This window comes from Phycodurus eques, chromosome 2, assembly GCF_024500275.1.
Source record: "Phycodurus eques isolate BA_2022a chromosome 2, UOR_Pequ_1.1, whole genome shotgun sequence".
Lineage (NCBI taxonomy): Eukaryota > Metazoa > Chordata > Actinopteri > Syngnathiformes > Syngnathidae > Phycodurus > Phycodurus eques.
Window position 1 is genome coordinate 13,820,916 of NC_084526.1, and position 21,073 is coordinate 13,841,988.

The 21,073-nt window shown below is 39.8% G+C and overlaps 2 protein-coding genes across 2 annotated transcripts in view; both read right to left on the reverse strand.

Moving 5' to 3' along the window:
* Window positions 1-1,936: 1,936 nt before the first annotated feature.
* On the reverse strand, window positions 1,937-10,732 carry ctsh (cathepsin H). The gene is made up of 12 exons (XM_061701613.1): window positions 10,644-10,732; window positions 9,673-9,704; window positions 9,311-9,416; window positions 9,157-9,227; window positions 8,984-9,088; window positions 7,763-7,849; window positions 7,147-7,202; window positions 6,966-7,047; window positions 6,815-6,883; window positions 4,685-4,791; window positions 2,381-2,509; window positions 1,937-2,317 (listed from the first exon to the last, which is right to left on the reverse strand). The coding sequence occupies exons 1-12, from the start codon at window positions 10,720-10,722 to the stop codon at window positions 2,242-2,244; spliced, it is 999 nt and encodes a 332-aa protein (XP_061557597.1). The 5' UTR covers window positions 10,723-10,732; the 3' UTR covers window positions 1,937-2,241.
* A 4,898-nt stretch (window positions 10,733-15,630) lies between these two features.
* LOC133415497 (ras-specific guanine nucleotide-releasing factor 1-like) overlaps window positions 15,631-21,073 on the reverse strand; it is a 46,174-nt gene continuing 40,731 nt past the window's right edge. The window contains exons 20-27 of the mRNA XM_061701628.1: window positions 19,902-19,962; window positions 19,718-19,824; window positions 18,683-18,767; window positions 18,399-18,596; window positions 17,633-17,712; window positions 17,416-17,533; window positions 17,222-17,290; window positions 15,631-16,247 (exon numbers count right to left, since the gene is read on the reverse strand). Of these exons, the coding sequence (XP_061557612.1) occupies window positions 16,155-16,247; window positions 17,222-17,290; window positions 17,416-17,533; window positions 17,633-17,712; window positions 18,399-18,596; window positions 18,683-18,767; window positions 19,718-19,824; window positions 19,902-19,962 (811 nt within the window). The 3' untranslated portion in view covers window positions 15,631-16,154. The remainder of the gene's footprint in view (window positions 16,248-17,221; window positions 17,291-17,415; window positions 17,534-17,632; window positions 17,713-18,398; window positions 18,597-18,682; window positions 18,768-19,717; window positions 19,825-19,901; window positions 19,963-21,073) is intronic.

Here is a 21,073-nt window from a genome sequence, read left to right on the forward strand (position 1 = left end):
AGGAAAGCCCCACAACATCCAGAGCCTTTAGGAACTCCGGGCGAATCTCAACCACTCCCGGGGCCTTGCCAGCGAGGAGCTTTTTAACCACCTCGGTGACCTCAACCCCAGAGATAGGAGAGCCTGCCTCAGAGAACGCAGACTCTGCTCCCTCATGGGAAGGCGTGTCGGTGGAATTGAGGAGGTCTTCGAAGTATTCTCCCCACCGGCTCACAACGTCCCGAGTCGAGGTCAGCAGCGCCCCATCCCCACTATACACAGTGTTGATGGTGCACTGCTTCCCCCTCCTGAGATGCCGGATGGTGGACCAGAATTTCCTCGAAGCCGCCTAGAAGTCTTTCTCCATGGCCTCACCGAACTCCTCCCATGCCCGGGTTTTTGCTTCAGCGACCACCAAAGCTGCATTCCGCTTGGCCAGCCGGTACCCATCAGCTGCATCAGGAGTCCTACAGGCCAAAAAGGCCCGATAGGTCTCATTCTTCAGCTTGACGGCATCCCTCACCGTTGGTGTCCACCAACGGGTTCAGGGATTGCCGCCACGACAGGCACCAGCCACCTTACGGCCACAGCCTCAGCAATGGAGGCGTGGAACATGGTCCACTCGGAATCTATGTCCCCCGCCTCCCCCGGAACATGAGCAAAGTTCTGTCGGAGGTGGGAGTTGAAACTCCTTCTGACAGGGGATTCCGCCAGACGTTCCCAGCAGACCCTCACAATACGTTTGGGGTTCAAATCACAGCCCCGCCTGTGGGGATTTTGCATGTTCTCCACATGCCTGAGTGGGTTTTCTCCGGGCACTCCGGTTTCTTCCCACATCCCAAAAACATGCATGTAGGTTAATTGAAGACTCTAAATTTATATATTTAAAATATAATATATTACTGCATCTTGCAAATATTGTAAACTATTACAATACTTCTGTGTACAAAATGATAGATAGATAGATAGATAGATAGATAGATAGATAGATAGATAGATAGATAGATAGATAGATAGATAGATAGATAGATAGATAGATCATATATTGTATGCTTTATTGCAAATCCTCTGTATGTGTGGAACATACAGAAGGCTGGAATTTCTTTCTGATGGCCCATGGTCTCAAAATGATTAAAAACAATAATAATATAATCCTTTCTTCTCCATTCATACACACTCTTTGTTTTTTGAAGTGGTTATAGATGAAAGAGGAGGGAAATTAACATAAGCCTAAGGATTTAATATACACATTCTGCTTATGTTGGCTCAAAAGATTTAATGCAAATAAAATAACACATTATCTCATCTTGTAAATGTTGTAAAATATCACTATTATGTAATAACATACACATATATATATACTGTAAATTGTTATAGATAATATATATTTTAAAAATATATAATATATATTAAATAAAAAAATTGGTTTTAATACATTACATGTTTTTTCACTAAAACATCCTCTGATTTCCTAATTTCTCAGTCTTGATTTCAATGATTTTCTTTCAAATTGTCATTTCTCGCCCTTACGTAGACATTACAGTATAGTGGTATCAATGCTGCCAATAATATATATGGATGCTAGTGAGTGAATAACGTATCTTAAAATACATGCTGACTTAATGTAACAATATATATATATATATATATATACTTTTAATCCAGGGAAATTCGATTATTATTGAATAACTGCCTCTCACCCAAAGTCATGGGCTCCAGCACACCTCCGATCCCAATGAGGATAAGCAGTAAAGAAGGGGATGGAGGGATTTGTATACATGTATTTTTATTGATATATTTATATGACATGTTTTTTTCACATATGAAGGATTCATCATGGTGGTGTTGTGCAGGCATAATAGACTCAAGTGCAGGGAAGCAGGGAACGAAGGCAGAAGTTCAAGGGTATCTCAAAAAGGTTTTATTTCAAAAAACAACAAACAATGGTAGAGGGCACATATAAACAAACAACCATTCGCACTCACATTCACACCTACGGTCAATTTAGAGTCTTCAATGAACCTACATGCATGTTTTTGGGATGTGGGAGGAAACCGGAGTCCCCGGAGAAACCCCACGTAGGCACGGGGAGAACATGCAAACTCCCCACAGGCGGGGCCGGGATTTGAACCCCAGTCCTCAGAACTGTGAGGCAGACGCTCTAACCAGTCGCTCACCGTGCCGCCGCCTTGGTAACATTATATTCATATTTGCTTATTCCCTTGCGGTTTTTATTATACAGGAATTCCTGCATGTTATTTCTCAAACCAAAGGAAGTGGGTAAGAAGCGCAGGTTGCCAGTCCGCACATGTTCTTTCCTCGCTCGATCAGAAAATATCTGAGGGCGGAAAAAAGGACTAAAATGACATGAAAGAAAAAAGAAGAAAGAATGGATACTTACCCGTCCGTTCCCCAGGTGGCACCCCAGGAGTTCTTCACGATCCAATACGGTGTCGGACCGTCATCAACACCGTAACCCACAGCCAGGACGGCGTGATTGACCGAGTCGGCCTTGTTCTTACACAGAGTGCTTAAAAGACAACACGCTTTATATAACTTCATGCAGGGGTGTTAGAAAGGAATTAATGCATTAATATTGCAGTTTGCCGTGTGAAGTGCTCGGCCACCCTAAAGCAGCACTAATACCAGCAGCACTGTAGCAAATGAGGCCTGTGACATGTGACAAGACTGTGTAATGGAATTTTGTTTATACAGTTCTACATTAATCTACATGGAAAAGAAAATTATGTGATAATAATGAAGTTGTCGCAAAAAAAGTTGTTGCAAAATGTCAGTAATGGTACGTTGTTGTTGGTAAAAGTCAGTTATTCAGTCAGTGCTGTTTGAGTTCCATAATCCTTTTCCATAACTTTTTTGTCACAGTGGATTATGTGCACTTAATACTATTTTACGCATTTTTTTGTAGTGCGACAGCAAAAGAGCAAGAAAACGCAAGTCAGTTATGGATGGAGCATAGCATTTTTCAAGTAGTGTTGGACAATGACACCCTTTTGTATGACTTTGCCTTTTTACACTACAACAAATGATTTAAAATAAAACAATCAATATGTAATTAAATTGTACACCATATAGCGATTACCATTCAGGAATTAAAGCATTTTATGCACACAGTATGTATAGCTCAAAAACATTAGGGAAAAATGCGTAGTTGTGAATATAACTGTCATTTTAGAATACATGGATGCAAATACTACTTAGTAGTCTGGACTGACCAAAACATTAGATACCCTCCCATAACCTAATATAATAATAAATAGATAATAAAAGACATGTATGTCTCAGTATGATTCAGTGCAGTTCTCCAACACTGCAAACTACAACCACAATAAACATATTGTTAAATTAAAACCTCTCTGAGTGTTCGAAACACAGCATTTCTGTTCAGGCTCTATATGCTACCCTAGGGTCAAATTCTTCAGAACTTTAATTTTGACTATCATAGCTAATGCAGATGACACACAGTTGTATCTAGCAGTGTCTCAAGATGACTACAGTTCGATTACGGTGTTGTGTCACTGTCCAAAACAGATAAATAACTGGATGAGCCAAAATTTTACTTCAATGAAACCACAACAAAACTGAGATAATTGTTGCTGGCAATAAAGAAAAGAGGATTGCTGTTCGTAAATACCTGGAGTCACTCTCTTTAAAAACCAAAGACCAAGTCCGAAACCTTGGTGTTCTGATAGATTCCGACCTGACTTTCAACAGTCATATCAAATCAATTACTAAAACTGCCTTCTACCAACTGAAGAACATATCCAGAGTGAAGGCTTGCATGTGTCAAGCAGACTAGGAGAAGCTCATCCATGCTTTTATCTCAGGTAGACTTGACTATTGTAATGGTCTTCTGACTGGACTCCCCCAAAAGAGCATTAGACAGCTGCAGCCTATTCAGAATGCTGCAGCTCGGGTTCTGACCAGAACAAAGAGGTCAGAGCATATTACTCCAATTCTAAAGTCTTTATACCGCCTCCCAGTCAGCTTTAGAATTTGAAAGTTATGCTAGTGATTATAAATAACTAAATGGTTTCGGTCCTGAATACATAAGAGAAATGCTAATGGAATATAAACCCAGTCGTGCTTTGAGATCAACAGACTCAGGTCAAACAGTGGAGCGCAGAATCCAAAGCAAACATGGTGAAGCAGCATTTAGCTATTATGCCGCACACAAATGGAATAAGTTGCCAACAGAAGTGACGTCAGCTCCAAGTGTGAATGTTTTTAAGTTCAGGTTAAAAACTCTTTTTTTTTCTCATGCTTTTTAGAGGATTTCCTCTTTTAAATATTTCTTGCACTGTATGCTGTTTCAATTTTACTTTTCTTTTTTTCCTCCCTTTGTTTTAAATGTTTATAAGCTGTTTTTTTTTAATGCTTTTAATCATGTAAAGCCCATTGAGTGACCTTGTGTATGAAATATGCTATATAAATTCATTTGCTTTGGTTTATTATCCTTGTAAAGTCTGACTTTTCCCCTCTTTTTTTCTTGATTTTATTGCATTCACAAATACTATACCAGTACATTTCAATTTTGAGATTTTTAGCTAACACAAACTAAAACCACGATAATAAATATATAAAATATACTCCCTCTCTGGCAGGTTCAGACAAATGAGTCTGTATAGACATGGGTTTTCTTGTATTGTTAAAGATTGTGTAGGTGCACCTGAATGAGGTGTCTCACCTGGTATAAACACCGTCTTTGTATTGCATGAAGTCGTCGGTCACCTCAAAGCCAAAAGTCACAGGGTTAAGCCGGGCCACGGCGTCCACCATGGCCTGTTCATCATACTGCAGACAGACATATAGTAGGACCTTGACTGACAAGTTTCATTCGTCCACTGACCAAGCTCGTGACCTAAATTAGTCAGATATGAAATCGGTTTTTCTTCCATCCATCCATTTTCCTTTACCTTACTTTATCCTCACTAGGGTCACGGGCGTGCTGGAGCCTATCCCAGCTATCTTCGGGCAGGAGGTGGGTACACCCTGAACCGGTCGCCAGCCAATCGCAGGGCACATTGAAACAAACAACCATTCGCACTCACATTCACATCTACGGGCAATTTAGAGTCTTCAATCAACCTACCACGCATGTTTTTGGGATGTGGGAGGAAACCGGAGTACTCGGAGAAAACCCACTCAAGCACGGGGAGAACATGCAAACTCCACACAGGCGGGGCCGGGATTCGAACCCCGGTCCCCAGAACTGTGAGGCAGATGTGGTGGCATCAGTTTTTCTTATTGAAATGAATTGAGCCCTTAAAAGACTGGAAGTGACTTTTGGCTTTTCCCTCCGGAAAAGACTGGAAAGAAAAAAAAAAGGTTTTATGAAGTGTAATTACTGTATGTACTCTAGTATTTTGTGCCTTTAAGGGGCGTGGCCTTGTTAGTGACGCCAGGATGGCGTTGCCAACTTGGCGACTTTCTTGCTAAATCTGGCAACTTTCCAACTCCTCTTCATGACTTTTTTTTCCCCTCAAATGCGAGTAGCGACAAATCTAACGGCTTTTTCAGATGTTTCACTCTGCAGTTAATCCTCTGCCGTGAGGCCCTCCGCTCACATAAACACACAGAGATTTAAAAAAAAAATTAAAAATTAAAAGAAGAAACAGCTCACAACCGCTACTTGGTCACAATCCATCGTTCATGTTCATTCGTGAATTTCACAACCCTCCAGTCTTTTGATCAAATTTGATAATCTAACATTTAACAATGCAGAAAAACATTTATTACAATTTCAAGAAACCAAATAATTGGCAGAAGAAAGTTCATTTGCAATACATTTTTTAAAACTTGATGTTACTCCTCTCTCGTGCAGTGCCCATAGAAATCAATTCTGCAAATGAGGATACGACATCATCTAGCGACTTTTGGTAATGTTTAGGACAGCCAATAGCTACTTTCCTAAGTTGGCAACACTTCGCTCGGAGCTGGAGTCAGTTAGGCGATCAAGCGTCTGGGCATGAGTTGGTCGCCGAGAGCAGCTAGCTGGGAGTGTTCTCATTTTGTAATTGGTGCGTGTGACTGTTTGTCCTGTTCAGTAAACAGCTGAAAATGCATTGAGGACTGTGACTGTCCTTGCACATGTATCAGCTTACAGTTGCTTCATTCTCTTTTTTCACTTTACTTTTCTGATCCTCGCTGGTAACAAAAATTTTGCCGAGCAACACAAAGCCAAAAAAAAAACGGCAAGTGGCAAATCTTAACTTGAAAAATTTGTAAATTGAGACATTAGGACTGTGCAGTGGTGACTTGAAGTTTGGCAAGGTTATAGTCGCAGGGTTCACACATACCAATAACAGGGGCCAAATCCGAGCGTTTGTCAAAACTTCTGATCAAAGTCAGTGGTGTGGGTTATGCTAAGAGTTATTTTTCGTACTTTTGATGTGCTAAGATAATGGTCGGATCGACAATTGCAAATATTAAACCTATATCAACAATGGACCCCCTTGGTTTTGGCGCGACAGATACCCAATCGGGATACCGAAGTTAGACTTGTTAGTTCTATTTCTTCATCTACTACTCCTCTTCATTCTTTGTATTTTCCTGCAGTCTGGATGCCCTGCGGCACCATGCTGCCTCTCATATGTCATTCTTGGTATTTTCACAGACATCTGGTTTGGAAAAGGAGACTCATGATTGCCTGTGAAGACCATACGTGTGTGTCTGTGTGTGTGTGCTGTGTTGGTTACATCGACTGCAAGAGCAGTAAAATCACACTTGTCGACATTTAAAAGTCTGTTAAGATGTCAAAAATCTGTGTGTGTCAATTTCGCTTCAGTCGTTCGTTGGAGCTTGTTTGAAAACTCACACTTGTAATGTTGACGACATCGTGGACGAAAACGGCGGCAAGCGCGGGGTGGAAGTGGCAGGTGTCATCCTGAGGTATACAACACAAAAGTTCCTAATTGAGAGAAGTTCTGTCGAACAAACTAGATTAAAATAATACATGATAATCATACATAGCCTTTATAGGGATAGTCCTCTTCTGTCATGAGACCCTTGCTGTACTTGATGTACTCAAACGCCTGACTTGGAAGCCCACTGAAACGAGTGGAGTGTCCCGAGTATAATAAGCACGCTGGTACAAGGACCATGACAATTCATTTACAATAAAATGTGAAAAAAATAAAAAATAACTACCCCATGCATCCTTGATTGTTGAAGCCCTGCGCACAGTCTATCAGCTGCTGCTCCGACTGAAACAACAACACACCCGTTGAAAATAACAGTTCATCTCCATGTCAAAAAAGCTTTATTAGCCAACCTCTGACAAGATATCACATCCCCGAGACAAATCAGGGAAACACAATCTTGAATTTTAAATCAATGTCCATGACAGACCAAAGCTACAGAAAGAAGAAACTAAGCTGAAGTCTTGAATGTTACATGAGCTCCCTTGGTATGCAGAACAAGGCATTTTTTGTGCGTGTGTGCTTAAAAGACAGCGGTATTATAATATTTGTAACTCTGAGTGGGGGCTTAGGGGAGTATTTATCTAGCGTTTCCCCACACCTGATGAAAGTTTTTAATTGGGCCCGGCACCATCTGTGTGGGAATATGTATATGTATATATATATATATATATATATATATATATATATATATATATATATTTTTTTTTTTCATATAACTTTAAATAGTTGTATAATAATCAAAACAGTATTGAAAGGATTGAAAAAAGACACCACATTGGCATCTTCCAAACTGATGAATAATGTGAAGACGAAGTGAGGTATTTATCATAAAAAGGTTTTACCAGAGATATTAGCTTTTCGGTGGCAATGGCGTTCACTGACTCCAAACATCCCGTCGCAGAGAAGGTCCAACAGCTTCCACAGTGACCCTCAACAAGGAACAAATGAATTATTTATCATCCGGTCATCATCAAATGAGAAAATTCTTATTTTTTGAAAATATTTAAGACAGAGTTTGCACCCATGCATTTGTTGTGTACAGGTAGTAGTTGCATTGGAACACGGTGCTTGTGAATTGGGGCCAAGTGTGGGAAAATCACTGTGAACCACTGCACAAGAATCGTGATTCCATTGTGAAACTACTGTGTACAAATGTCTTTAGTTTGATTTCCTAGTGTACCAGCCTAACTTTCAAAACTCAAAATTTCCCGTGTGTAAATATGAGTGTGAATTATTTTTTGTTGGTATGTGCCCTGTGATTGACTGGCAGCCAGCCCAGAGTGTACACGCCTCTCGGCCTACAGTCCTAGGAGAGGCGACAGCTCACCCTGATGAGGGCATGCGCTATAAAAAAAAATGTTTTAAATTGATGGATGCATAATTTTCATGTATTTGTCCAGGGGGTTGGGGGGTACAAATTCCCCCTTTGAATGAAAAAGCATAATCGGTACTTTAAACCTTCTGTAATCAAAGTATGAGAATAACATACCCTTAGCCAAAGTGCTATGACCTTATTGTAAAATTATGTAAACAGTATATAATAGTGTAGAAACAATTGGCATATACAGTGGGTGTCAAATGTCTATACACCTTTGTTCAAGTGATAGGTTTTTTGTGATATAAAAAACAAGACCAAGATAAATTACTGTATTTCAAAACCTTTTCCATTATTAGTATGACCTATAACCTGTACAAGCCAATTGAATTCTTCTAGTAGGCTTTTCCTGTCATTTTTTTGTTTTCTAGAAGAAGCCTGAAGGTTTTGTGCTATTTGGATACCCAAAGCATGATGCTGCCACCACCATGATTCTATTGTGTTTTTTTGGTGACTGGTGGTGTTGTGTTAGCGCCAAACAGACATTGGCATTATGGACAAAATCGTTTCATCAACCATGACATATTTTCCCACGTGTGTTTGAGAGAGATTCTTTAGTTTTTAGAAGTAAAAATCGACTTGAACCTATCTGAAGTTAGCGTGAAGTTGGAAAAAGTGTTTTTTTCTTTTTTTTTTTTCTGAAGCTGCTGATTATTGCTCCAGACTATTCACATCTGTGCTGTGGTACCTGGTTCTTCACTGGTGTCACAAAGTTGCCCTTAGTCCTCCAATCTACAGATTTGGGATAAGGGCCACGCCTGCCGACATGATTTCCCCTCGTGGCCGAGCAGTTCTGCAACACACCACAATCCCGTAATGTTCTTTAACTGCAAATCATTCTGAGTATGAAGAGGAGCATACCTGAGGCTCCTGCAGGAGGAAGAATTTCCTAAATTCTTCAAATGTCATGTCTGAGAACTGGTTCAGGCCCACTAGAATGCAAAGAATGACCCGCTGAGTGTGAATGTCTGCATTTGAATAACTTTATCAAAGCTGTTGGTTTTATTGACTGTACTCGTGAAGGAGTGAGTCTCGGCATTGTGGCCATCAACTATCTCCTTGTTCTCAGTGAAGATGCGGAGGCGACGGAAGTACTCTTCGGTGTCATACACTTTGTTGTGCTGCACAATTTAAAAAGGATACAGAATCGATAAGACTAAGTGTTAATTCTGTACATATTGTAGTATTTACAGTATTGTGCAAAAGGTCACCACTAGCTCTGATGTCACACTGACATAGAAAAGTAAATCAGAACAGGACTGATATAGTTACTGTGCCTGTGACCTTCTAGTTACAGTATATATGGTCATTGTCAAAAATCTGAATCTAATGGTGACACAAGACATTTTGCACAGTACACATGGTGTGTATACGTACATGTGACATCCACTGTTTGAACTGATAGTTCTCTGACGGAACAAGGAAGGAGTATGTTAGTTAATTCTACTTTAAACTCCCAATTTACCACAATACATGGGCATATACTGACTGTATGTACCGCCGCCTTCACTATACTGTATTGTAGCTGTTTTTAACTTAAATCTATGTACGAAGATCCAATTTAGAAGTTTTTCCACGACTGTGTGTCTGCTCCTTTATAGGGCCAGGAATCGTATTTGGTCATTTGAAATCGAAATGGAAAGACCTCACTATAGGGCTGTAGACCCATGTGACTTCTCTCAGCCAATCAAAAGGAAAAGTACTGTAGTGATAAGTTTTAATCAAAAAATAATGTGCTATGATTATGGTATTTAATTATAAATAACAATAATACATCGATATATTCGATTTATACGTACAATTACAATTTCCTCATAAATAATAGCTACATGTTTATAGCAAATTTCTTAACTAAAATCTTTCAAAAAGAGACTAAAGTTTAAAAAAAGTGTAGTAATATACTACAAGGGTGGTTTCTGGTGGGTCGTAGACAGCTGTTCAAAAAATACATTATGCATGAATGAAAAATATGAAATATGTATTAACTGCCTTTATAAATAAAGGTATGTATGTGTAGCACTGATGTTGATTCCACTTTTATACAGTTGTCATCCACCTTAGCTTATGCTCGGGACAGAGGTATGAACAACTGAAATATCTCATATCATTACATTATCACATTCTGTTACATAAGAATGTAGCTGCAATAATTTTTATTCGTTATTTAAATTTAATTTAAAGGGTTAAAAATGCGAACTCGTATGAGGGCCCTATCTTGAACCACTTACAAGAGTAAAATGCAGTCCTTTATATTCAGTTTGGGCATCTCGCATGAAAAGCAGTTTAGCCTCAATGCCCTGTTCAAGCCACATATTGAAAAATATATAGAATTAAATATGACAACTTACCTTCCAGTAAAGACAACGGTTGTAAATAAGCAAAAGCAAACAGGCTGGTGATGAACAACGTTACCAATGTGAGGGCCATGTTTTCCCTCAAAGCATCTAGGCAGCTTTGTGAGCATCACATGACCAAGGCTTCTTTTCCACCCCTGAACAATGCTCCACCTCTGAACATATCCTCCCTTTGACCTCCCCCATACTTGGGTGTGAGAAACACACACAAAAAAAAACTTTCTCCCCCTGAGAAAGAAGAAATTTATTCACAAGAGGTAATCAGGAAAGAATACACTTTTTTTTTTGTTTGTCCCCCCCCCCCCCCCCCAAAAAAAAATAAATGCAAATACTGACTCAAGCTGTTGGCACACAATTGGTCATCATAGCGCTGCGTATTGCAAATATCTCATGTGCCTTTTGGGAGGGCGACTGTGCTGCTAGATATTGATTTAGAACACGTGAAAAAGTGGTACATGCGTGCCACTTAAGCTTCAGGCGCTCGACTATACAAAGCCTGTAAAAATACATATAGAAATATCCCAAGAATAAACACAATTTTACTACTTTATAGGTCCTGCTAAAATATGGCAATAGTCAGGATGTGTTACACTGAGAAGTATCATACGCAGAGGAGTTATTACATTATGCTGTACACAAGGAAAACATGTACATCAGCTTCATTGGCAAAATAGTACAACAAAATAGTTGACATAATGTGGCGTGTACACATATAAATATATCCATTTTCATGATTAAGGCTTGAAACGATGATACCCTGGCCAAAGAGGGTCATTTTCCATGAAACACTGGGAATTAAACTTGCTACATACATTGCGTTCTGTCCAAAGTGGGAAGAAGCAAAAGCCAAACCGTGTTTTTTTTCACACATAAAACCAAGTTTACCGTTCGGCAGCTACATGAAACATCCCAACGTTCCATTTGGTAAGCAACCAAGAATACTGTGCAGACCGTATTACCTCATGTAGTGGCTAGGAGTGTTTTATTCAACTGGCAACTGTTAGGGTAAGGCATTAATTAGGGCGAGGACTTTGGCTAATACAAATACATCATATATTGCCATTGTTCAGTGAAAAACGTATCAGAAGCTAACAACGTGGCTCATGCTAATGTGTGCGTCCAACAAAGCTCAGTGCAGCCCTGCTTACGTTGAGATTTGACATGATAGTGTTTTATCCCTTGGCCCCCAGATTGAAAATGAATGACGCTTGCATGCATCCACCACTGGTAAATTTGGCATACCATACCAAAAAAACAAAAAAAACAAAACAACAACTCACAAATATTGGCTAACCAGTACATGCTTTTCTTTGGTACAGTATATACAGGACTTAACAAATGTAGAAATTATATTTCTTAATGTGAAAATATAATTATGTACCGTTACTTATTTCTGAATTTCCAAACTTACAGTAAAAAAAAAAAAAAAAAAGAAACAAAAATGTTAAGCATGTAATTATTTCTGAAGATGTAAAATTATAGTTCTAAATTTTTTTTTTGTAGAATGTTATGCTTGATTCCTTTCTGACTTCTCAGAAAATGCACTTCATAATGATGGATGCTCTCCTCTCATTTTCGTGTCAGGTGGTGTGATAAATTTGTCCGGACACTGCTTTTCAGACACTACTCGTGTGTGTTTGTTCACATGGAATATATACACTCTAAATCCCCAGGGTACATCTGAAGACAACAGGGTTTAAAACCAATCTCTGTCCACATGAAAGTACATTACTTGGCGAGTAATTAGCCAGTACAATTGTTTAAAAACACTGGAGTTATTGCATGACAAGGAATCATGACACATAAGGCAATAATGACATTAGATACATTTTCTTTCTTTTGTTAAGTGGTTAAAAATCTATTTCAAATGACACAAGCCAAAAATGTTTTCCAAAGTCTGCATTTGCATGTGGATGAAAGGCCAAATGCATAGAAAAATCAGTATTTTTTAGAAAATATCTGTGGTTGAAACCAGATGTTTAAAAACACTATGTAAAAAGATGACTATGGCTTTAAACAATTTTGGAAAATCAAGATGAAGATATCATGTCTTTGGAAGCTTCTGATAGTTTTATTTACAACGTTAATTAGAGACATAACCTGTGGATGTACTGTATTTGAAGCAAAACCTGAAATACACTGCTTCTTTGTGTATCATGGTGGGAAATTGCAAAGAAATTAGCTAAGCTATAAGGAAGAATATTGTGGACTTGCACAAGTCATCCTTGGGTGCAATTTCCAGATCCCTAAAGGTGCCTTGTTCATCTGTCCAAACAATTATATGCAAGTATAAACACCATGGTAATGTTCAACCATCCTTGCGCTCCGGCCGGAGATGGGTTATGTGTCCCAGAGAGGAGCATGCTTTGGTCCGAAATGTGCATATCAACCCCAAAACAAAACAAAAAGACCTTGTGAAGATGCTGGCTGAAAGTGGTAAGAGTGTGTCATGATTCACAATGAAACAAGTACTATACGGAAATAGGCTGAAAGGCCAAGTCATTAATCTAAAAGAAACATTAAAAAAAAAAAAGCCATATAGCGGTTCACACATGCACACAGGGACAAAGACCCTAATTTTGGGAGGCATGTCCTGTGGTCTGACAAAACTAAAATTGAGCTGTTTGGCCATAATCAAAATTGTTATGTTTGAAGGGAAAAGGTGGAAGCTCGCAAGCCTGAGAATACCATCCCAAACGTGAAATATGGGGGTGGCAGCATTATCTTTTGGGGTTGTTTTGCCCAAGGAGGGACTGGTGCACTTCACAAAATAGATGGCATCAAGAGGAAAGAATGTGGAAATACTGAAGCAACATCTCAAGACATCAGCCAGAAAGTTAAAACTTGGACGATGACCCGACGCATACTGCCAAACTGGTTACAAAGTGGCTTCAGGATAACAAAGTCTCAATCTCAATCTGATCTCAATCCAATTGAGAATTCATGCACAGACCTGAAAAGCCATATGTGAGAAAGGTGGCCTAGAAACTTACTAGAAACTCAGTTACACCAGTTCTGTCAGGAGGAACGGGTCAAAATTCCTGCCAACTATAGTGTGAAGCATGTGGAAGGAGATACAAAATGTTAGCCCCAAGTCATACAGTTTCAAGGCAATGGTAACTAATACTAATGAAATTGATGTATTTATGTATCTTCTGGCTCTAAAAAAGTGATGAAAAATTGCCTGGAAAAATCCATTCATTATTCTGGCATTTAAAAAATAGAAATAATTTTGGTAATCCTAATTAACCTAAAACAACAAATGTTTAGTCTGATTTCGAGTCAGAAAGTGAGAAAAAAGCATACAGTATATGTATTTTTAAATAGTGTATGAAAACATCTGGTTTCATCCATATGTTTATTTCAACATTCTTACTGCACAACCCACTGTAAATGTCAATCTACAGGTGCCATGTCTGCTGTGCAGCTGAGTGTGCATATTGTAACACATGGTTTTAGCAAATGCCATAGCAAAGATAAATACCGCACCTTGGCGGTACGCATTTTTTCTTTCTGGAAAGGGAAAAGGGCTAATCTAATTGGAGGTGCGGCAGTCATTTATTCAAGCAGACTATTTACTGTGGGATGGTGTCTATCAAAACGGAGGCCACTATCTGAGGAATTATGGTAACTCCATTTTTCGGCTTCAGTCCATTTATAGTAATTTCTTTTGTAAATGTAATAAAGGCTCATGCAATTATTAATACTGCACTGGTATTGATCATTGATTTGATGATCACTTCAGGACACCTCGTTAAAAAGGCAGCTGTACTTTTAAGGCAAAACTTTTGTTTGGGGACGTAAAGGCAACTGATCAAATCTTGGATTTACACTGCGTGGTTCAAATGACAAAATTCCGATTTCTTTGCTCTCAAGTGACACAAACGCATAGAAAAGAATATCTTCAGATCGGAATCGGGCCTATTCTAAATGCGATAAACTCTGATACGTATTGGATGTGAGTACACCGTAAAACCGCAAATTGTATATACTGTACCCCAATGCAAGCTCCACATTATTGAAATCCGTTGATCGTTGACATATGCACACCTGCGTCTGCTCAAACAATAACAACAACAAAAAAAAACTTAAAAACACCTGTTGGAAATCTAAACTACAGCAAATGCATAGACAATTAAATACAATCTAAATACAGTATGCTACATTAGAGGAGATTAATTATGCAAAATAAGAGATTAATTATGCAAAATAATTGTCAGTGGAGAAATGTGGAGGTTACCCTCATTTAAATCAATGGGAAGAATAGGTTCAGGCCAACTAAATGCTATGTAACGTTTAGCCATCCATTTTCTGAGCCGCTTATCCTCACTAGTGTCACGGGAGTACTGGAGCCTATCCCAGGTATCTTTGGGCAGGAGGCGGCGTACACCCTGAACTGGTTGCCAGCCAATCACAGTGCACACATAAGCAAACAACCATTTGCACTCACATTCACACCTACGGGCAATTTAGAGTCTTCATTTAATGCGTGTATTTGGGATGTGGGAGGAAACCGGAGAGCCCGGAGAAAACCCACGCAGGCACGGGGAGAACATGCAAACTCCACATAGGCGGGGCCGGGGATTGAACTCCGGTCCTCAGAACTATGAGGCAGACGCTCAAACCAGTTGTGCACCGTGCCGCTTGTAACGTTTAATTTTTTAAAATTATTATTAATGCATTAATAATGTGGCGGCACGGTGGACGACTGGTTAGCGCGTCAGCCTCACAGTTCTGAGGTTCAATCCCCGGCCCCGCCTGTGTGGAGTTTGCATGTTCTCCCCGTGCCTGCGTGGGTTTTCTCCGGGCCCTCCGGTTTCCTCCCACATCCCAAAAACATGCATTAATTGGAGACTCTAAATTGCCCGTAGGCATGACTGTGAGTGCGAATGGTTGTTTGTTTGTATGTGCCCTGCGATTGGCTGGCAACCAGTTCAGGGTGTACCCCGCCTCCTGCCCGATGACAGCTGGGATAGGCTCCAGCACGCCCGCGACCCTAGTGAGGAGAAGCGGCTCAGAAAATGGATGGATGCATTATTGTTTACTTCAATGTCACTGCCCGGTGTTGACGCTTGTGGGGTTATTTGCATACAATTTGGGCGCATGCAGTTTTTTTCATTCATTCCATCATTGCAAAGTGGATATGTGCCATTTGAAATGTATTACGACTAAAAGGAAATCTGATGTACTGTAGGCATTAAATCGGAATTGTACACTTGGACCTGCAGTGTATATCAAGCCTAAGATATGTGAATTATCACATTGTTATACTCTCTCGTCTGTTGAAATAATAATCAAAGTGTAAATAAGTCCATAAATAACATATACGCTGTCAACTATACGAATAAAACCTTTGTGGGTGTCTACTTAGCCTGTATATTTGACATTGAGGAGAAAATACTCGGAGGGCACAGCCTATGTTGTCTAATACAAACGATAGCATATATACATTATAATAGAATATAACGGTCCTGTACACTTCATATGAAAGTTGAACAAGCCTCTTCACGATGACATTTTGGGTTCGATTCTCAAGGACGCTTCGTACAGACTCTCCTCGTCCAGCACGGAGCTGTTGTCTAGCAAGTACCTTGCCACCTATGACAACAACAACAACAAAATGTGTAATTATGTCTGTTAATTGAGCATAGGCAGAACACAAGCAGCACAGACATGTCTCGTTTAGGGCTCTACATTCAAGTAGATGCTGTTCAACTCAGCAGCGACTCTCCTGTCTGCTTTGACTTGGATTTTAGATGAGTTCAATTAGATTTTTATGTAAAGTTTGTACTGTTTGTGCTATACTGACAGCTTTACCATTTCCTCTTTTAGATTAAGAGGTCAAATAAATATGGGCTTTAATGCCAAAAATAAACTTTACTAAGGTTTGATAAAGTACAACTGTTTTTGTTTTCATTGTTTTACGTTTTGTTTTTGTAATTCACCCCACTGCAATTGCCCTAACTAAAGATACAAAACAAAACCCAATTTAATAAAAACATTTACATTTTGGTGACACCATACACGATGTATCTTGATGTACTGTGTGATGGTATGAATATTTTATCTTCTTAATGATGGCAGGACAAAAATAGCATTAGTTGTAATAAGACCTTTTACACTACAGCATTTTTATTGTTTACTTATTTTAATATTTACTACAACTAATATAGTAATTTTATTTATTGATTTATTATTATTATTTACTACTCCTACACTACTACGACAATACTACTACTGCTGCTGCCGCTAGTAGCCTACTACTACTCCTACTACTACTACTACTAATACTACTACTAACAATAATGATGATAACAATAATAATAATAATAACATTTGTCAACCCTTCATTTAATTTAGGCATTCCTGACACTCTCCCCTGGAGATGTGTTTATCCCATTTAATTTCTATTTTACCCCGAATACACCATACTTGTATCTATGTCTATCCTCACTGGTGTCTGGCTTTCATGCATTTTGCTCAACCTAACTCCAATACCGTCAGAGCACACAGCGTGAAAAGTGCATTCTATCTATGTCAATCTGCTCCAGAGAAAAAAACAATACATTCACCTTTGGTTGATAATCAATCTTGTAGGCCGTCTGCTGGAACTGCCGAATTTCTCTGATGATGTGAGATATCTGGCGACAAACAGGAGATGATGATTACAGTCATTTCTTATACCACAGACATGAGGTTTTCTGTCGTTCTTACAGCACATAGTAGATGGAAAACAATAAGACAATTCCATGAAGGTGTCTTTTACCATTCTCATCTTTGAAAAGTTGACCAGGTTGTCCTCTGTATAGTTGGGTGTTCCTTCTTCAATGAAGGCCAGGTCAGTCAGGTACATACCCAGGTAGGGAACGCAAGGCGGGTCGCAGCTGAGGACACACACGCACACACACAGTCATGATAACGAGTGATAAGTATGGAATATTCATTTTAAAAAATATAAGTTGTGGGCCGTAAGGGTGACTCACTTCTTGAGCGCCTCCCTCAGGTTTTTGAAACGGCCTTCTGATGACACCAACTTCTGTAACTTGTCAATCACTGTCTTAGTCTAGGAAAATTAAACGGAGAACTCTTGTTATGACCCAAAACACAGACAATTGGATGTAAAACAAGAAAATCGTGCCTATAGAAGCCCACCATGCATTCAATTGGATATCCTTGAACTTTGACATAACAAAATTAGTGCCATTTTCTCTTCCGAACTGTTTGATTTTTACCTTTTAGGCTTCCGACAAGGGACAGCACAATACACATGGTAATGGTTGGCACGTCGGCCTCCCAGGATTCGAATCTTAGCTTTGGCCCTCATGTGAGGCGTTTGCATCTTCTCTTCTTCGTGCTTGCGTAGGTTTCCTTTCTGGATTCTTCCCGCATTCTAAAAACATGCTTCTTGTGTTCATTTAAGACTAAATTGTCCACAGGTATGACTGTGAATGTGTTAGTTTTTCATAAAATAATGGATGATGGGTTTAAAAAAAGTCAGCATATAGGTGAATTAACGAATGCTGAATTGTGAATATGTGGAGGTTGACTATATTCATTTGAATTGTGCAAATGAGGTAAGACTGTATAAGTGGTTGGAGTGCCTTCAGTGCAGAAACACAATTTACCATTTACAATTTATAAACTTAAAATGTGACTGTGACATCCGAGTGTTAATCACTATGAACCAATGTGTCCCATTGATACTGGGTTTCTAAGTGAAATACTGCAAACTGGGCTTTGCGCCCCTACCTGCTTGGAGACCTTGAGCCAGGTCCTCTTGAGGCGGAAGATGGCGCTGCGATTGAGCGAAGACGTGATCTCTAGCACGGCGTTGTAGTTGTGCAGGCAGCGACAAATGTCCGCCGCCGCCACCCACTTCTCAATGACCGCCACCCGCATGTTGACGTCATCCCACTGCAGGATCTCCGTGGCAATCCTGTCGCTGATCTGATTCAAACCAAGCATAGGGGGCGTGATCCCCTTTTTGAGCATCTAAGTTATTCTGCCTGTTATTGCTCTTTGCGTGGACGGACCTCATTGAAGTGCTTGGTCGTCTTCATGATGTACGGAGTTCTCTCGTTCTTGTCGTTCTTCATCCAGCCTTGGCCAAAGAACTCCCTGGGTAAACATCAAGTTAGTAGAACACACAAACAACTAGTATTACACTACAGGGAAACAAAAACAACAACTAACAATAATAAGAGAACATGTAATTTCTAACACTATTTTATAAAATGGCATGCTGCGATTCCCAGTGTCAACTTCCCTAACACTAAAACAGGAGTTTAAGCTGCCCTTCCCAGCATGCCTAGTGGCATTTTGTAAAATAGTGTTAGAAATATTTATTTATTGTTAATCTAGTTGTTGTTTATTGTTTCCCCATAGTAGTAGTAGTAGTAGTAGTAGTAGTTATGTGTGTGTTTTACATACGTGCTGTCATTTTGTTTGTACTGTGAGTAAGTTTAGTCGACCTATTCTGTTTAGTCACCACCTTTTTAGTTTTCATTGTTTGTTAAGGATGGGAACAACAGGTTTTTTATTGATTCTGCTGACTCACCAGAATCAGATTATTATAAAAATTAATCATAAAGATTGGTTCATGATTCAGTGTTTGCACTTAATTCCACATTCACTCATTCACTCAGTTGCATGTGCACATACTGAGACGATGTGTCACGATACATCTGTCCTCGTACTCCTAAAAAGGACCCTTCCACAAGGGGGTGCAAATTACCGATACAAATGTCAATGTTTAACGGGTGATGCCTTTACACAATGGAAAACCATTTCAGGTGTTGCAATGCCGCCTTGTGTGGCTGCAAATATCGCACATGCCAGAAATCTTCACTTGGTCCATGAAAGCATTTAATATGGGCCACATTGCATCCATTTATCCAATTTCTTTTCTTTTTTTTTTCTAAAATAATATCCACAAATTTCAACGAAACTTTCATCAAATGACAAAAACAAAATATTCAAATATTAAAATTTTTATACATTTGTTTTATCAGCGCATCATATTTTGTCAGGACCAACATAAGACCACGAGTGTATTTTGCTGCACTCACTCATACGGGATGACCTTGAAGACCAGGTGATCGAGCAGAGTCAGCTGCTCGGCGATCTCCAGGGCAGAGTGGCTCTCAAACGGCTCATTCCTGCACTCCTCCATCGCCTAAAACACGCATACACGCAATATGATAAAACAAGTGGCAGTGACACAAGGCAAGCCGGCTGGTTCTTTCCTCTTACCGTGTGAATGATTTCTTCCAGGGTGACCTGGTTATCTCCGGGGTCCTCCTGTGCTAGAGTCCTGCATGCAAAGTGAGAAAAGTGTTTGAAACATGTCTGTGTTTTGACAACAGACATGAGCCTGTGTCACCACTTCTTTTTTCCCCCCCCTCTGGTAAAGCATCAGTATTGACAGAGGGTCCTCGGTTTATGATATAGTTCCGTTCCTACAGTAGCAACATAACCCAAATTTGTACTTAAATAATTAGTTTGAAAAATACTTAATACATATATGTAATGTAAAACAACCAAATGAAACAGATAGTAAAGTGATCACCGAGCAGGTCTTTTTTTGCCGTGTGAGTATACGTCGATTCTTACTCTGCTGTTTATTGTGCACCCGTCATAACCTCGAAAATTCGTATGTCACAAATCGAGGACTCATTGTCTCCTGTACAGTAAATCCCTGCATATTTGTGGTTCGGCCTTCGCCTATTCGTAGATTTTTTTAGGGGAAGCTATCCTCTGTTATTCACTGAAAAACTAAGTCAGTGTTTTTTTGCTCAGTACAATACCCTGTTTAATATAAAATAATTTATTTGCCGCCACCTTGTGGCATTTTGGAGCAGACGGCTAGCTGCACTACACTTCAAACGTCCCTCGCAGTTATCTGCTTCATTTTGGCGCCAAGCGGCGACCTGGCTGGCCACGGTGGGCAGACCCCCCCAGCCAACAGGCTTCTCTTTGATCGATTGCGAGGCTCGGGGTCTGTCCGTCCAGCCGGCAGCGAGCGGCGCCACCTCCGCCCTCGGAAGAAAAACTCCAGTAAACTAATGCCCAGCCCCCCCCCACCCCCTTTTTTTTTTTTTTTTAACACACACATACATTGGGCGAGTCTTGTTTAAAAATTAAAAAAAAAAAAAAGAAAATCATACGACAGATTTCAGGCACTACGCCGGAGTACTTTAAGCCATTAATAAATAGTTGACTTTCCCTAGTGTCCCACTTGTGTGCATCTACGGAGCCAACACCGTTCCGCCAGTGGCTCGCTGCTTCCGTGAGCGGCGCGCCGGCTGTTACCACAACAATTCATCGAGTCCGGAAAATAGTCTCCCTTGTATTTATGGAATGATAACCCACCCTCCCCTGTCTCTGATTGGCTACTGGCTACCACCAAGACAGGACTCGTACTA